Source organism: Dunckerocampus dactyliophorus, chromosome 19, assembly GCF_027744805.1.
Source record: "Dunckerocampus dactyliophorus isolate RoL2022-P2 chromosome 19, RoL_Ddac_1.1, whole genome shotgun sequence".
Lineage (NCBI taxonomy): Eukaryota > Metazoa > Chordata > Actinopteri > Syngnathiformes > Syngnathidae > Dunckerocampus > Dunckerocampus dactyliophorus.
The window spans coordinates 13,087,550-13,106,858 of NC_072837.1; the positions used below are offsets into that span (position 1 = coordinate 13,087,550).

General features: G+C 38.8%; 1 protein-coding gene across 1 annotated transcript; it reads right to left on the reverse strand.

Moving 5' to 3' along the window:
• Positions 1 to 496: 496 nt before the first annotated feature.
• On the reverse strand, positions 497 to 10,510 carry gja1b (gap junction protein alpha 1b). The gene is made up of 2 exons (XM_054762280.1): positions 10,369 to 10,510; positions 497 to 5,419 (listed from the first exon to the last, which is right to left on the reverse strand). The coding sequence occupies exon 2, from the start codon at positions 5,406 to 5,408 to the stop codon at positions 4,242 to 4,244; it is 1,167 nt and encodes a 388-aa protein (XP_054618255.1). The 5' UTR covers positions 5,409 to 5,419; positions 10,369 to 10,510; the 3' UTR covers positions 497 to 4,241.
• Between the last annotated feature and the right edge of the window lie 8,799 nt (positions 10,511 to 19,309).

Genomic DNA, 19,309 nt, shown 5'->3' on the forward strand with positions numbered 1-19,309 from the left:
TTTTCCTGTTCGGACTCTTGCAATTTTTTCATATTGTTGTTTGTATTTTTTCCCTCAATTGAGGACACGTTTTGTTAAATAAATATTTTTGTTACACGGACTGCGTCTCTGCATCTTGGGTTCCAGAACCGGCTCACGCCGTTCTTGACAAACAAGGCATATTCTAAAGACGTTAAAAGTCGCAATTTTACAAAAATTAATTTGTAATATTATAAGGAAGGATAAGCGGCATAGAAGTTGGATGGATGGTATTATAAGGAAAAACAATGGAACTTTAATAGCAATGAGCTGAAATCCATCCATTTTAAATAAAAATATTTTTATTTTGTCATTAAAATGAATGAATGGATTTCTTAAAAGTCAAAATATGAGAAACAAACAAAACAAAAAAAAAGTTGTCAAGAAAATGTACAAAGCTTAATTAAAATAAATGTCAAATATTTAGAAAATTAAAACAGCAACAATGGAAGAAAAAGAGCAAAGTGCAAACTATGAATGCAGTTTTTATTTTTTTTATTTTTTTTTTCCCCCACACTTTTAATTTTTCAGTATGTGGCCCTCGTTGGAAAAGGTTTAGACACACCTGGTGTAATATTACAGCTACTGTCAAATACTGCAAGGTTACCGTAATTTCTGCTTTACCGGACTAAAGCCGCGCATGTCCACGTCGTAAAATGGCATGTTGTGGCGCACAAGTCCGTGAGGACCAGGTAGCTCTTTATTTGACAGGAGCCAATCATGAACTATGACAAAACTCACAACGAGCTTATCAAGCCATCGGAAATCGCAGGAGGTCATTACTCAATATAACAGTCGGACTCACTGTGTCATCTTAGAACGAACGCTAAAATCATCAAACAGCAACTTAACACTCAAAAGGTAGGTAAAAAAAAATTACAAGACAAGTACCAATGCGAGTTTAGAATTTAAAAAAAAACTATTTTAATGGCTTCCCAGCAAAGCAGTTCATTGGCCATGGCTGCTGAGGCGCTGCAGTGATTCATTCAGCTGCCTGTGGCCACCAGAGGGAGCCTCCATTCTTTGCTGGGAAGCCAAAGAAAGCTACCATTTCTTCGCTGAGAAAGACAGTATTTAAATGATTAGTAGTAGTTCTGAAGTATAGGAGATGAGAACATGGCCATAAATTAGCCGCACCGCCGTATATGCCGCAGGGTTCAAAGTTTAAAAAATTAGAAGTTACACAAAGTAGCAGCTTATACACAGGAAATTACGGTAATTAGACTAATAAACTTAGAACATAAGAGTAAACTAAAACAGAACTGAACTTGAAAGAGAACTGGCTGAAAAAAACATCATTTATTTTCATCATTAAGAATGAAGAAACATTTATTGGTTAAAATAGTTTTCACAGATATGATGAATGAGTGTTGAGTTTGCTATCATGCACTTACACTGTACATGGATTAGCAACGTCTGATTTACTGTCACAAATGAGTATTAACATCTGGCCCAGGACAGAGAAAGCAGTAGTCGGATGTCTGATATGAAGCACTGTAGTGATTTATGCATTCTAAAATAAATTAGCAACATGTACATCACTTTGTGGGTGCATTATATTAACATATTTCTCACCAACATATCAGTGCAAATGCCATTGTAGCTGACAACACATGGAAGTACCGACAGAATCTCACAAATTTCTTCTAATGTTTGGTAGTTGTGGAGCTACATTGGCATACATTTTAATATAGCTGACTAAATATTAGTCCTGATCTATAAAGTCTTCTAGAAACTCACATTTTCATTGTGACACAGTTAACTTGATTTACAGTACTAAGTAACTATTTCTCAAAACACAAACAGCTAAAGAAATCATTCACTCAAATATGTAGAACACAGAAAAACATTCTGTCTCGCCATCTCCCAGAAAGCATGGAAAAGAACTTCAATGAATCATCCAATCACAGCCATTTGTTTGCTGTCACAACGGTCCGACCCCTCAAACCTGCCACTCTCACACGCTCTCCACAAAGACAAATACATCCACAAAATTAAACATAAATTCAAAGTTTTCCAGGAAAAAAACAATCCAGACTGACTGATGATGTGACTGTAGACGTGGCCAATAAATACAGTATACAACTAGAAGGGTGGAAGTATATTCTATGAGTAAGAGAAACTGAATAGTAGTCAATTCTTGAACCAAGTGCGAAGCGTCCATGAGATCTAAGCAATAAATATTTAGCAATCTCCCCAAACCCTGGCTTAGACACAGGTCAATCACGATAGGCTTTCTAAATGTCCACGTTTCAACTCTTCATCCTATATGCTGTAGATCATCTCATGTTTGGAATATATGATTATGGCATTTTAGTAAATGAACAGGAAGATCAACTAGCACAGCATGTAAATCTTCTGTTGTAGCTGTTTAATATCTCCTTCAGATCTTACATCCAGCCACTTCCCCAAGACCAGCAGTTTGCTTCAGTCCGTTATGGTTCCCACTGTCAGACGTTGTAAAGGGTACCATAAATAGAACCCACCAATGTTTCTGATCATTTATGCTATAAAAGTTAAGTTTTAAGAATTTAACACTTTTTTAATGACAAAAGATATACTGTACCTTTTGTGTTTGCAGCCAATTTCGATTCCTATGTATCCCCAGGTTGGGAAACATTGCTTGGCATGCTATCATTATTTTATGGTACAAACAAAGGTAGTTATGCTAGGGTTGCGCTAGCACACTTGTCTGTTGGTTGTTGGGATTAGTTTGAGAATAAACAGAGAATGAAACTAACCTGTCCTTGGTGAAAACGTGAGCTTACTTACATGGACTAAGATCGAATGCAGACAAAAATCATCTTGACCAGCGTGTGCCACTGTTAACCTGCCTCACTGTCAAGGCTGGATTGGAGTGACATACAGTCAAACATTTACGTACACTCATCATGGGAATCAATATCAATTTTAGGCCCTTAATGATTTCTAGTGTGGAATGATTGTACAACATGTATCTTGAAAGATTTTTCAAAAACAAGAATTGAGGGCACTTTGAATTCATTTAAAATTGTCTCTAATTTACACACGGTCAAAATTCTACACACAGGTCAGATATATACACACACATCCCCACTAATAAATGTCCTCAGCAAGTTTCACCTCAACCAGACAATTTTTGTATCATCAACAAACTTCTCTTATCTTTCTGATTCAGACATCTAGCTACTGATTTGAAGAACTTGAAGAATTAGGGGGTAGTTCTTTTTTATTCCATCCATTTTGTGCAGTGTACCAGTGTACCAGGTACACTGGCACCTCCACACATACTTCTACTCATTGTGGACAAAGAACTCAATATTTGTCTCATCAAACTTTTGTCCAGAAGACATTTAGTTTGACCATTTGGAGAGTTTCAACATTGAGTCCGCCTGGAAGGTGTCGATTCCAGTCATTGTGGACCACTTGTGTACTGTTGTTCCAACAGTTTGCACTTCATGGTAGGACTGAGTCTTGGTTCCTGGATTGTTCCTCAACATCCTAACCAGTTTATTTTCATTTCAGAGTGACAGTATGGATCTTCTTCCAGACTTTGGCAAATGCTGCCATATCTAAATAACTTGTAATGCATGTATCGCATTTAAATTATTTGAAGTGATATTTGAATCTGTAGTTGTTGAAAAATGTCTCCAAAAGGCTTTCACAACTTGTGTAAATCTACAATTCTCCTTCTTAGATCTTCACTGAGTTACTTGGACTTTGACAAGCGCAAAGAGGCACACATGCCACATGCAGTCCATCATGATCACCAATGAGAACGAACAGAGCTTGGCATTGTCAAGCACTACTACTACTTACATGTATATCTTGGAGCCCATATGTAGTATTACACTCTGTAAATTAGAGAAAATAAAATAAATTTAAAATTGTGCAGTCAAATCTTGCTTCAAAAAAATCATTGAAGATTTTCATTCCACTCTGGAAAAACAAAAACATATTTCTAAGGGCTCAAAATGAATAAGACATGCATGCCCATGATGTGTGTATGTAAACTTGTGTGTGGTAAAAGTCGTCCAAATATGCAACTTGTGCCTTTTTAACAGTGTTACATAACAAGTTTAATGTCTCTTGCTGAACTAAGAGTCTATGATGACAACAGTAACTGAGGTTAGTCCCACCTCCTATTTCAACCTAAGTTATTGAGGGTTTCCTGATTCTTAGGCTGCAGCCACGCATGCTGTCAGCCAGGTAGAGGTGGGAGGAAGATGAAGAAGAATCAGGGTTTACACATCCAGGTCGTCAGGCCTGGCCCGACTGCTCATGCGGCTGCTCGCCCGGCTGCAGGGCCTGGCGTCCATCAGCGCCAGCGGTTGCAGCTCGTGTCCCACTGATGAGGACAGTTTCTTATGCTCATGTGTGTCATCAGGGAAGTCAAAGGCTTGTGCATGGGAGTTTGAAATAGTGCTTCCTCCACCATTCTGACCAAGCCTATTCTGCTCTGTGGAATAGTTGGCCCAGTTCTGCTCATTGGCCTGTTTGTTAAAATTACGACACGAGCCGGTCCCCCGCTCCCCTGTGGCCAGCTTGTAACCTGGGGGAGACATGGGTGAGAGTGGGGCAGTCGGGGAAGAACAACCATTATAGAATGCGTACTTGGCTGCAGGGAGATCCTTGGGGGCTGGACTCAAAGTGCCCCCACTTGGGTAGAGCGTGGGCTGCTGTTTGCCCTTCACGCGATCTTTGATCCTCTTGAAGAACACATAAAAGAGCTCTATGACGTTGAGGAGCAGAGACACCAGCGAAACCACCAGCATGAAGATGATGAAGACGGTCTTTTCTGTGGGACGTGACAGGAAACAGTCCACCCGATGTGGGCATGGGGACCTCTCGCAGGTATAGACTGCAGACAGGCTGAAGCCGTATATGTACCACTGGATGACAAGGAAGCCCACTTCAAACAATGACTTGAAGAAAATGCTGACAATATAGGTTCTGAGCAGGGCCCCCTTCATTTTTACTTTGCCATGCTCATCAATGCCATATTTCATCTTTTTCATTTCAATTTTCTTCAGCGGGAGGTCAACATCTCCGCCGTCATTTTGTACAGCTTTAAGCTCTTCCTCCTTCCTGTTCAGTTTCTGTTCCTTTCTGTTCAGGTAGAAGACGTGAGCCAGATAAAGCAGTGTCGGGGTCGACACAAAGATAATCTGGAGGACCCAGAATCGAACGTGGGAGATTGGAAAGGATTTGTCGTAGCAGACGTTCTCGCAACCAGGTTGTTGGGTGTTGCATTTGAAGGCAGACTGCTCATCTCCCCACGCGGATTCTACAGCCGTGCCCAGGACCAGGATCCTGAAGATGAAGAGGACGGACAGCCAGACCTTCCCTCCGGCAGTAGAGTAGGCCTGGACTTTATCCAGCAGACGACCAAGAGCGCTCCAATCACCCATCTTGAGGGAGCCTTAACAGAAGAAATAAAACACGTTAAAATCAAATATCAAACTATTTGAAACCTTATTTCAGAATGGGACAAACTATAACAAGCTGTCTTCCACTTATGTTTATGGCCTTTAGGATGACATCAAATACATACATTAAATAATACAATAAAATAATTACAACATTCAAGGCTTTTAGAATCGTATAAGACAGGGCTGTCCAAACTTGTTGTAGCAAGGGCAACATACTGCAAAATGCAAGTCTGCAAGGGCCACTGTGATATTTTGTCGACATTGACAGACATTGACAGTCGTTTGGGTGGAGTCACTTCGTTAGAATCACATTTTATGTAATAATGGTCATGTATGTGCCTGTAGCCAAGGTGGCTGTGCCTTGTTTATTTGTTAGAGGCTAAATGATTGAATCTTTTAGGAGGGGATGAAAGGACAGCATTGTATGTGGGGGGGAAGGTGGTGTCGCAGGTCTCCCCTTCTTTTAATTGTTACTCCTCTTTCAAACCATCCAGTTTTTCTCTCCAGAATATGTACACTTTTGATGTGACAACACAGACGGGCTAACTCTTCAGGTCAAGAAACATCTACCTACACCTCAAAGACAAGCAGCACTCTTCAGGACAAAAATGGACACATTCTGGACAGAAGAAACAAATGGTTCAGAACACCACACAAATATGTGCCATCAAAGATAAGACTGCTTTTCTGTTACTACGAACTTCTGTTAACTTATATTTTGGAACAGACTGTCCAGTGGTGGAAGCATAATGTTTTTTTGTTGTTGACACAAGCAGACACAGGAAATGCATGAAGTCATCATCTTGTAAAGAAATGTCACAAGCTAATTCCAGCAACTGCTTATATAAGTGCCGTTATTTATACAACATTTTTTATGACGTTAGTGGATATTAGAGATGCTCCGATAAATCGGCCATTGATCAATATCGGCCAATTTCTGTAAAAAACACGTGATCATCATATCCCAATAAACACCCATCAAAGCCGATCACAAAAAACGATCGCCGTGCGGCGGCAAATCCTGCATGTCTGCTGTGTCACGTAGCATTGCCGACAAAATGACGCGTCTCGTATCGAGCTTGACACAGGCTACGACAATCGATGCCAGTGTGTTTGATCACTCACTTACCAAACCTATTGCAGTTCAACTTTTCTTGCATCTTTGTTTACATGCTTTGCCTGTCTGTCACTGACTGTACTTTTCACTGGCAGCAGCTAGCTAGCAGCTAGCTAGAGTTATCCGCCTAGTTTCTGGTCTTCGGACTTCAAATGTGAGTTTTTACCACAGTTACATTATGTTTTTAAAACAAACAAGCAATGTAGTTACTTCAGAACTCGTTTTTGTCCCATGGGGAATCCACAAGTGGATATCACATTCCTGAGACTAACTTTTTCAATTATACTATTCAATTATAACAATTATACTAATTTTGTCTTCTCTTTCTTTTTGTTTGTGGCTGTTTAATGAACACAAATACATAGTGTGTCCAGTAGGGATGAGCCGGATACTGCTTACTAGACAAGTATCTGTTATGGATAATGCATTTTTGCCGAGTACAAGCATGAAACGAGTACAGCTTGTCATGATCATAATTGTTAATAAGGAAAATCCTCATTGGGGAACTACTTATGTGTTCACTCTTCACTCTCTGTGTTTAGCCAGTCACACACAGCGACCGCCCCTCCCTAGACAGACTCGCTCCAGCCAGAGAGGGGAGCCTTGTTTCGTTACATACATGGTGCATTTGACAAGACAGAGTTGAAAAAGGCTTGTGTCACGTTGGTCACTGCCTCCACTCCGGACGGGTTTTTTTTAGGTTTTCCTTAGCTCAGCTCGTATTTAAAGTTACTTGGCAAACTTGTTTCGTTATGTACACGGTGCATTTGACAAGACACAGCTGTAAACAGCTCGTGTTGCGTCGGTCACTACTGTTTTTTTGTCTGCTTGCTTCTAATTGGGATGGTGATATAAAGTCAGTTGGAAAACTTTGCTCTTAGTACTGAACGCGGTGCTTTTGAGAAAACTGCAGTGAACAAGGCTGACAGATGATTTCCATGTTTGCCATCACTGGATGTTTGCATGAATCACCAACTTCACACAGATTATTAAAAAATAAATAATAAAGTCTTACAGATCACTTACACATACACAGTACACATATAGCTGATTAATAAACAATAAATATAGCAACTTCAGATCAATCCATGTCAATTTCAGACTTAAAATAATGTACAGATTTAAGCTTCACCCATTTAGGGTTAAACCACACCCACTTCCGGTTTATGTCTCGCCCACTCCAATACAGATACAGGTACATACAGATCATTTAGATGGGTTAACAGATACAGATACAGATACAGATAGTGGTGTACTCGCTCATTCCTAGTGTCCAGCCTTGTGATGTTGATACTATCACAGGGGACTCCTATCTCACCAGCTGATTTTGAGTAACTCACCAAAAAGTCAAAAAATATTTGCTTCAACTCTCAGTAGTTTTTTTTATTATGTTGAATTCAGACTTTATATAATGACAAATGAGCACAAAATAGCCTGAAGACAATGTTTGAGAGGAGATGTGCTTGGTAAATCAAGTAGTGTACAATTTCAATATTGTCAGTCAAAAAATAAAACACAAATTGTTGACAACTCTAATAGATGAAAGTTGAACACCCATGCAACATGGACACTCAATTTATTCTGTTTTAAGTTGAGTAGGACAGAATTCTATTTCAGGAAGATATTTATTTGTATTATTTTCTTCTATTTCGTTATCTTGAGCTAAAAAATTATTATTAAACAGTTCATTTCCCATCTATTCGCATTACCCCAAATCATACTGTACATCAAATTAAATTCAGGTTTGTGTCAAATACAACAAAAATTGTTTCACACAAATAAAGGCAAAAAAAGTCTGCCCAAACCTTTTATTTTTTTATAATCACCTATTTCCCAGGGGTCCTTGGGCTCTGGACCCATACCACTCATCATAAATAAATTGAAAAATGCACAGCTCACGTGATTGGTATCAGCCGATCTCACTAAAGGATGACCTGTATCAGAAACGGCAGAATAAAACCCTGATCGGAGCATCCCTAGTTGATATGGTTTTATGAAAATGCATTCTCCCCTTAGAAAAATAAAGGGATTTAAATCCAGATCAAAATAGTTGGCACCCCTGTAGTCACATGAGAGGATTTAAGGATTTTTCTGCTGTGCACGTTTCAGAAATTGGTTGAACCCAGAAGTCAAAGCGAATGCTTGTAAACAACATTTGCATCAACTTCAAACGTCCTTTCTCCCACTTGGTTTGAAAGCTTCTGCAAATGAACAAGAACAAGGCGAGAAAAGGTGCCAAACGCTGCTGTGGTTGCCAAGTTCTCCATCGTGAGCTTGCAGAAATAAAGCTGCTGGAGAATGTGAAGCAGTGTTGCACGCTAAAGTGGATGTTGAACAGACCGGAAAACCCTGCTGAGAACTGCTTTGCTCACACTGTCCTCTTCTAAGCTTGCACTTACATTTCAACCAATTATTCACCTAACATGCATGGTTTCGGAGAGAGAAAGAAGAACAAACACGCAAATTTGATATGCATTCTTTGATGTTATTGATCAGAATTATTTGGTGTCATGTCTGCATGGATGTAGCTCAGCTTCCCATCACTAACGTTACTTGTTCTTCTTTCCAGCACAAACTACTGAAGACTCAATCAACTGCGCCCCTGCTGGTTACAGACACGCAGCGCACTCATTTTTTCTCTTCAAGATGGAATGAATCAACAATTCATTTAAATTAACAACCGATGATTATTTTTTTATGTTATAGTGGGCCCCAAATACTCCAATCTAACGTAAATTTCAGTAAACAACTCATATTTATACATTTGGGCGACATTTTCTGCATTTTTATGTTTTTTTTTTGTTTGTTTGTTTATTCATTGTTTGAAGGGGATTTTTTTGGAGCTAGGGAGAGACAGGAACAACACAATTACCAATTTAAGAAAAAACAGAATTACCAATGTACAAAAACTTATATGTATATAAAAATTAATATTGTTTTTTCTTGAGTTTTAAGTCTGTAATAAGTCCAAGTTAATCATATGTAAAATAGACATAATATATCATGTAGGATATTTGTCTTGTGGCATATAAAACAATACAAAATATTGATACAAGTCATTGTAGTGGCAAATCATATTGTTCGAGTCCCGTCTTTTATTTTTGCCTTATTACAAAGTCCCGCCACTTTCTACATGAGTGACTTTGTACTAAATGATGAAGACAGCACGGAACAAAAGAGTCAGCACAATGTCCACCAGGACAAGACAGGATATGAATGGAAAAACAGTCCTACTTTCAGGCTTCCTGCTTTTCTGGAGCAGCCAAAACAGTCATTTAGCGATTTGCAACAGCTTTAAGGTTCAAATCTTTCATGTTCAAAGCAAAGGACAAGTGTTTAAGTTCAAAGATTTAGTGGAAATACAACCGCTTATTTTATTCATATTATTCATTTCGCAAAAGCACTAGTGTCTACGTCCACACATATTGTTTCGTAACTAAATATCACGTTTACAACTTTCACGTAAATGACCATCAAATATGAAAAAACTTTAGATTGACATAACATAACATTTCTAACTTTCTAAAGTAAATAATTATCCAATATCACAATTAAAACTTTCTAAACTACATGGCCATCAGATATGAAAACTTTATAAAGTAAATGGCCATCAATATGACGTTTAAAACTTTATAAAGTATTATCTCATATCAAATATGAAAAGAAGTATCGCGTAAATGGCCAGCAAATATCACCTTTCAAACTTTCTCAAGTAAATGGCCATCAAATATTCAAACTTTATAAAGTAGATGAACATCTAATACCACTTTAAAAGCGTTATAAAGTGATCATCAAATTTGACGTTTAAAGTTTCAAACTTACCTGGAAAGTTCCAGAGGGAAAAACAAAACCCTGTTGAACTTTTTCTGTCAACTTAATGATAAAGTTTCCACAGGAGTCGTCCTCCAAGTTTGGGAGAAGAGGAAAGTGAGTCCAACTTGTCCAAGTTGTCCTATAAGTGTCCCGTCCCACGAGTCAGCTGACCTTGACGTCAAACGTCTCTCTCTCCCGATGGACGCCAGAAAACTCTTTTTTTTTTCTTCCTCAGATGCCAGGACCAAAGTTCAAAAAGTGATTTAAAAACAAAGAAAAACACAACTATTTATTTCCTTAAACGTACGTTTTACACAAACATTTTAGTTTTTGAAGTTTTTCCAACTGAGAGCAGCAACCATCAAAATAAAAGATTCCATATACACTCAAACTAACGCAAAGTACTTCAATTGTCCTGAAATTCAACTTGGAAAAGTTTTTACTGCTGCTGAACATTTGATCCTGATCAATTTACTTCTATCATCAAACAATGTTTAAATGTAAAATGTATGGCTCATATGCAACAACGTAAAGAAAGTGTTGAACCTGAAAATGAAAAGCAACACATTCATTTAATAAGACTACTTGAATAACTTATGTTTCAATGACCAGGTGTGTGCTGCCATCTCCTGGTCAAAGTCACACAGCATGGGCGTGTTTGGTCATATTTGGTCATGATATCACATGACAGTGGTTCCCAAACTTTTCACAGTCGCGTACCCCTTCAGACATTTGACTTGAAGCCATGTACCCCCTACTCCAGCACACTTAAAAAACATAAACCTTTTAAAATCTTAATGAACTTGGTTTGGTTTAGTTTATTTGAACATGAAGGTTACAATGGAATACATCTCATGAATCATCCTTTCACAGTTCCACATGTCCAAAAGGAGTAGGAAGAAGCAGAGCTTATTTAATCCTACCCCCCATCCATTCTACATCGAGTACAGTACATATTATTCACTTGAATTCCATGTCATGTTTCCTATGGTAATCAGAATAATAGTACATCATAAATAACAGTAAGAGGACAAAAAAAGAAGAAGACCAACAGAGGAAGAGTTAGGCTGGGGAGATACAGTGTAAAGCTAAATGGAAAGCTAAATTGTAAAACCCGGACAGAGCGTGTGATTTAAGTTTCTGAAGAGTTAATAGGCTAATTCTACACCACCCACAGAACACTACCTCTTTTAGAAGAATTTAACGATGACAAACATTTGTCCTTTTTTTCAATATCTCCTCCTCCAACTCCACCACAAGGACGTATGCTCGACCACTCCTCTTCAAAAGTAAATAACATTTATCATTACGTATTATTATATCACTTCTATTATTGTTTTTTTTCATTAATTATCCTCATTTAATATTACTACTACATCCAAACTCATATTTACATACATACACATATACTGTATATGTATACACGTACATGTAGTACCTATATCATTGGTAATATTACCTTTTCCCCTACTTAAGAACGATTCAACTTAAGAATGGTCGTCTGGAACCAATCGTGTTCGTTTGTTGGGGACTTTGTGTATATGTATATATATACTGTATATATATATATATATATAATAAATATAAATAAAAAACAAAACTTAAAAAAAGAAAAAAAAACGAACCTGACAGAACAATCATTGTGATGATCAGGACTCTTCTGCCTTGTATTTAACAAACATCAACTGCTTGTATTGTTTTTTGAATTTGCTCATCTCTGTACTTTGTTTGAGTTCCTTACTCAATCCGGTCCATAGTTTAATTCCACACACGGAAATGCTGTGGCTTTTCAGCGTAGTTCTCGCGTATAAATGTTTTAAGTTTAGTTTTCCTCTAAGGTCATATTTCTCCTCTCTGATTGAGAAATACTGTATGAGGTTTTTGGGTAATGAGTTATTATTAACTTTATACATTATTCTAGCGGTTTGAAAAGATACAAAATCTTCAAATTTTAATATAAAAAATAAAGGGTTTGTATGTTCTCTATACTTGGCATTATGAATGATCCTTACAGATCTTTTTTGCAGTACAGTGAGTGAGTGAAGATTGCTTTTGTAATTATTTCCCCATATCTCCACACAATACGTTAGATATGCTAATACTAAGGAACAGTACAGAGTGTGGAGTGATTTTTGGTCAAGAACATCTTTTGCTTTATTCAATATAGAGATATTTCTCACCACCTTTTGTTGTATATATTTAATGTGAGATTTCCAACTCATTTTTTCATCTATTATAACCCCGAGGAATTTATATTCTTCCACTTTTTCAATATCCACTCCATTAATTTATATTTGGTCGTACATATCCTTTCTGCTATTACCGAATAGCATTATTTTAGTTTCACTTAAATTCAGGGATAATCCGTTCCGATCAAACCATGATTTTAATATGACCTTTTCATCCTTGACCTTTTTAATGAGTTCCTGTGTGCTTTCTCCACAACAAAAAGCAGTTGTATCATCCGCGAATAAGACCAATTTTAGGTCCTTTGTTACTTTACAAATGTCGTTGATATACAAATTGAACAGTTTAGGTCCCAATATGGACCCCTGGGGTACTCCACACGTGGTGTATAAACTCCCAGATGTGTATTCTCCTGTTTTTACAAATGGTTTCCTCTTTGCTAGGTAGCTTTTAACCCAATTCAAAACTAATCCTCTAATTTCGTACCTTTCTAATTTTGAAATTAAGATATTGTGATTAATTGTATCGAAGGCTTTTGTCAGATCCATGAATACAGCAGCTGCACATCTTCTGTTGTCAATAGCAGTGGTGATTTCCTCCGTGATTTCCATCGGTGCCATAGAAGTTGAAATGTTGGCTCTGTAACCATATTGACTGCCTGCTAGTAATTCATTCTTATTAATAAATTTGTCCAACCTATTATTAAATAGCTTTTCCACAATTTTTGAAAATTGAGGTAACAAGAAGACCGGTCGATAATTTGTGAATTGGTGTTTGTCTCCTTTTTTAAAAATTGGAATCACCTTGGCTGTTTTCATTTTGCTTGGAAATATTCCAGTCTGAAATGATAAGTTACTAATATATGTTAACGAGTCTACAATCTCATTAATGACCTTTTTAACTGTTTCCATTTCGATTCCATGACAATCAGTTGATGTTTTTGCCTTAATGTGTTTGACAATGTCAGTGATCTCCTTTTTAGTTACAACAGTGAGAAACATTGAATTGAGATTCCTGTCAATGAAATATTGAATTAATCAAGATTGAAATATTGATTAATTTGTTAATTTTATAGTAATTAAGTGCTTCTGGTTCAAAAATCTGTATTTTGCATGGTCAAATTTTGATAAAAGTTGTACATGAGCTCTGATAAATAGATAAGTATTTGTCCTGCATATCTTTTATTTCAGCTGGATGTTGGGATCCTTGCGTTTGAGTGGGTTGAACTTGAGCTTCAATTTTGTCCACTTGAAATTGCTCTGATTTTTTTTCAGACATGCATAACAAGTTACATGAAGGAACATCACATGGTTTAGCACTATTCAACATGTCTGAAAAGGAGTAGAAAGAAGCAGATCTTATATTTAATCCTACCCCTTCCCCATGTCTATTACTGCTGATTCATTTGCACCATAACTTTTACTTCACTTACAATAGTTCACTTTCCATCATTTGTCGTTTACATTTTTTTCCACTTCCTGTATGAAAGGATGGTGTTTAAAAAAAAAGTCAAGCAAATGAAAATAATGACACTATAAACCTTGTGGAATATATAGGTGAATAAATAAAATGTGAAAAATGAATGTAATGTAAAAAAAAATCAATGAGGACGCTGACTTCAAGCTGCATCAAGTCTTTGTGATTTGTGTCTTTAATTTCCTTGTAGTCGACGTGATGTAATAGTCAATATTTGTCCAGTTCTTTGATGTCTGTCACAGCAAGTACTAACTTCTTCACGTCCTCCATTTAACTTGATGTAGACTTTGCAGTTGGCACTCCAAGTGCCTTGAATGCTCCCTGGGTTCCTTAAGTTGCGTGCCTTCTTGGCAATGTCAGCATTGCATTTTGTCAGATGCTCATTGATGTAGATGTTTGTTTCTTTCAGCTTACTCCTCTGCTTCAGCAATGCATGTATCCATGTTGTTGATATGATTATGTAATATATACTGTTTAATCATGAAGATTTCATGGAACAATGTTGAATTGTTGTACTCTACTTCTACAAAGCCACTGTATCCTACTGGCAGTTGTAATATTTACTTTAATTAATTTATACAAGACTATACAATAATAAATATTGTTCATTGATTTTTATAATGATTATTGTTGGAAATAGTATTGGTTTGGTTTATGGTTTGGTTCTCAGTAGCGCTTCAAAATGCAAAAACAAGACATGGGAGTGAGACAAAAACAATTTGCGTAAGCAATGTTTTGCAAACAAGCAATAAAGTGAAATAGGGTGTTCTCAGCTGAGCATTATTTTAGGGGATAAAAAAACTGAAATAGGTTATCAGCTGATCAAAAGTTTAAAACCACAGGCTATAAAAGTCAAAATCAGCTCAAAATGTTCATTTTCTGTCAGGCATTCACACTGTCATGCCCTCCTGATGGCTAAAGCTAAGAAGCTTTCTCTTTTTGTACGTGGTCAGATTGTCGAGCTGCACAAGCAAGGCCTCTCGCAGCGTGCCATTGCTGCTGAGGTTGGGAGCAGTAAGAGATTTAATTTTTTTTTTAAAGATCCTGAGCATTATGTAACAAAAATGTCAAGTGGTGAACCCCCAAAAAAATCACACCTGCACTGAGCCAGAGGATCCGATTGGCTGTCCATCAAGACACCGGGACCCAAATTAAGGCCCTTACTGGTGCCGACTGCAGCGCAATAATCATCAGATGGGATATGTGGGAAAAGGGTTTAAAAAACAAATTCAAAGACCTCGTCTCCTTCAACGCCACAAAACTGCCTGTTTAGACTTTGCCAGGGAGCATCAAACATCTGACATTGAAAGGTGAAAAAACGTTTTTTTCTCTGAGAAAATTTTTTACCTTAACGGTCCAGATGGCTTCCAACGTTACTGGCATGACAAGGAGATCCCACCTGAGATGTTTTCTATCCGGCACAGTGGAGGGGGGGGTCCATCATGATCTGGGGTGCTTTTTCATTCAGTGGAACACTGGAGCTTCAGGTGGTGCAGGGTCGTCAAACGGCAGGCGCTTACGTGCAGATGTTGCAGTGGGTATCCCTCATGACTGAGGGCCCTCGTGTGTGTGGTAACAGCTGGTTTTTGAACAGGACAACGCTGCAGTTCACAATGCTTGCTTGACCAAGGACTTCTTCAGGGAGAATAACATCACTCTTTTGGACCATCCTGCATGTTCCCCTCATTTAAATCCCATAGAGAACATTTGGGGATGGATGGCAAGGGAAGTTTATAAAAATGGCCATCAGTTCCAGACAGTTGATGCCCTTTGTGAAGCCATCTTCACCACTTGGAGCAATGTTCCCACTAGCCTCCTGGAAACACTCGCATCAAGCATGCCCAAAATAATTTTTTTAAAGAATTTGATTAACAAGAATGGTGGAGGTACTCATTACTGAGTCCGACTGAGAACATTTTTTGTTCTGATTTGGAGAGGGGCCGCACGATGGTCTAGTGGTTAGCATGTTGGCAACACAGTCACGGTCAGGAGATGGGGAAGAATCTCCGTTGGGCAAATATGTGTGGAGTTTGCATGTTCTCCCCATGCGTGCGTGGGTTTTCTCCGGGTACTCCGGTTTCCTCCCACATTCCAAAAACATGCATGTTAGGTTAATTGGCGACTCTAAATTGTCCATAGGTATGAATGTGAGTGTGAATGGTTGTTTGTCTATATGTTCCCTGCGATTGGCTTGGCAACCAGTCCAGGGTGTACTCCGCCTGCCGCCCAAAGTCATCTGTGATAGGCTCCAGCATGCCCCCACGACCCTAATGAGGATAAGCGACATAGAAAATGGATGGATGGATGGTTTGGAGAGCTTTTTTTTTTTTTTGGCCGATGGTCTTAAAGTTTTGATCAGCTCATAAACATCCTATTTCAGTTTAATTGTTGTTTTCAATAAATTACTTTTTCCAAGTGCTTTTTGTCTCACTCCCCCTTCTTGCTTTTGCATACTGTAGCTCTACTTAAGACCTCATTAAGATCGAAATGTGCAAAATACAAAAATTCTAGCAATTTTTCAACTGGTCTTAAGATTTTGATCAGGTCTGTAAGTAAGTTTGATGATGACGTTATGCATTAAAGGTCTTTAATCTTGATTTTCTTATGTGGTGCTGTGACAAATTAATGCTGAGCTGTATGAGCCTATTTGTTGAATAGATGCACTGACTATGTTAGAAAGCCCCCAGTTTTGCACATTTATGCATTTACGAATAACGTGTCTTCTTCCGGTGTTGAGGTGACTTTGTTCGGCGGTCCTTGATGAGACCATGCATGACGCAGATTGAGACTATGTGTATGACTTTTTCCGACGCTGCACAGACAGACGTGTATTTTCTAATGTTAATCGTGCGTAAATGTACATAGGTGAGGTTTAACAATGATAGCTCTGTGCTGCTGTGCATTTTTTCTTGGTGCATAACCTCATGCTATATGTGCTCAAATGTCTGTTTGGCTCAGTAATAAGACTTGTATTAAATTAATTTCCTTATTGATTTCTGTACGTTATGTGCCTTTGTTTTCATTATTATTTATAATTATTACATATATGTGTAACATTCGTTGCATTGTCCTGACTATTTCCATGTTGTTGCAGACCAAAGCATAGCAAAATAGCATAAAGATCACAGTTCACCACATCTTACCACAGGTTGTCACCCCTTGTTATGAATAAATTCACCAAACAGAACACAAACCTGCCAGGAGATGTCTTACCCCTTTAAAACTCTCTCCGTTTTAAATTGGTAGCCTATGTGTGCAGTTGAAAAATAAAACAAATATAATGTCATAGTTTATAATATATTTAATAATATATCAAAGAAGGAGTAGGGGGTACATGACTTCTGGTCAGAGCCACTACAACCGTTTGGAATGTCCTGAAGTAGAAAGAAACCCTCACGGACCCTCACCTGCCCTGTCTATGATGTGGTTTAAGATCCGCCGCAAGGCACTTCCAAACCGTGGCTGGCCCGCCCCTCGAAGTCCTATATGTACAGTATGTGTGCTGGTGCAACGAGGCTGGAAGGACAGGGACCCCACACACCCAGCCCCTAGCTACACCTGGACTGAGCAGGAAGGGACCAACGACACATATCAGACAGGCCGCCCACCTTTGCCCAGAACTGGGCAAACCACGGGTACTGGGCACACCCAGCTCGCCAGGACACCCAACCCAACACCTCAGAAAAGGCCCCCTCAGCTCCCCCCAACACAGGAGTGCCCGCCTTCCACAAAGCCCACAGCACCACCCCCAAAACACCACATGCCACAGACCAGCCTGGACAGCAGGAAATGTGGCTAAAGTGACACAGATACAACCATGGAAACCCAAGAAGCCCCACACAGAATGCCCATGAAGCTAGCACCACTCCGGACACCAAAGCACCATCCCCCGACACTCGGCAATGAAATTGCATTCTCATGCTTCATTAAAAAAATATATACTGTATAAGAGATAATTTTGCGAGAAAAAAAGTTTTTCACACCGAAACAGTAGCCCAAAATATAGGGGTACGGACTGTAATGTCGGTTACCTGTACTGTTGCACCCCCAGACATGGAAACAAGAAAAGTATGTACATGTGATTGATTTATTAATGGAAAATGGATGTCCTGCAGAAAAGTCAAAGCAATTACTGTATAGTAAATAATATCCAGTCTTCTTCTTGGTATATCATTAATGGCTAAAGCCTCGTTTACACTTGCATGTACTTTGTCCCCGCAGTGGTACACAATTTTGCGTGCCAACGAGTTCATTGGTCATGAACTGGTGTGAAGTATGTGTAAACTGTGCGGAGCTGCGTGCCAGTGCACAAAGAAAATTTGGAAATGTTCAAAATATGTGACACACATAATTTCTAGTTGTGAATGCAATGTGAACGCACCACAACCTATGTGCAAACAATGCAGGCTGTGCGTATCAAAGCGTACCTCTGTCTCATTCATATGAATGGGTTAACTTTTCCACCACCTCTTGGAGCAATTTGGGGGGAATTGTCAAGTAATTTCTGTACTGTCTTGGATATTCCTTGTGATTTTCTTTTAATAAGTGATCATAATACCCAAAGCGATGTCTTCTCGACAGCAATTCCTTCCCCCACATTCTCCCTGTCTGTTTTTTTCTAGTCTACCTGCAGTTGCAAGAAAATATAAACTTACCTTTCTTTATTGCATGAGCTTCTTCTCTGGTATTCAACATGTTGTAGGTCATAATGAAGCTAGGGGTGATACCTGTTGGTGCGTGGCGTCACATGGGATGCAGCGGCACACAGCAGAACCAAATAACACGGTTGCTTCACGGATGCAGGATGCAGGAGGTGGAACAACATGCGGGAACAATGCTCATCACACATACGATTGTCGTGCACTAGACATAAACAGTGCTGGACAAGTCGTGCAGGAACGTGGTCATTTTGTGCCAGTGCGCACCATTTTCAGTCACTAATTGCGTGCCAACTGGGTAATTTATGTGTAAGCAAAACGCAAACAGTGTGCAAAGCGTGTGTAAACTCAGTGTCATGCTGTAACACCTTCGTTTCTGGTCCTAAGTCAAAGAGGCCAGCTTCTGAGAATGGGGTGTACATGGGCCAGCCGGTGATTATGTGCTCTGCGGTCTGTTCAGGTTCACCGCACTGTCTGACTGGCCCCACTTCTTCAGACATGACGAAGAAAAATTAAAATTAAAATGAATAGTTAGTTAATAGTTAATAGCATGTTGGCCACACGGTCAGGAGATCTGGACGATCTGGGTTCGAATCTCCGTTGGAGAGTTTGCATGTTCTTCCCGTGCC

Coding starts and splice junctions, on each gene's coding strand:
- gja1b (XM_054762280.1), bottom strand. CDS start 5,408: ATGGGTGATTGGAGCGCTCTTGGTCGTCTGCTGGATAAAGTCCAGGCC.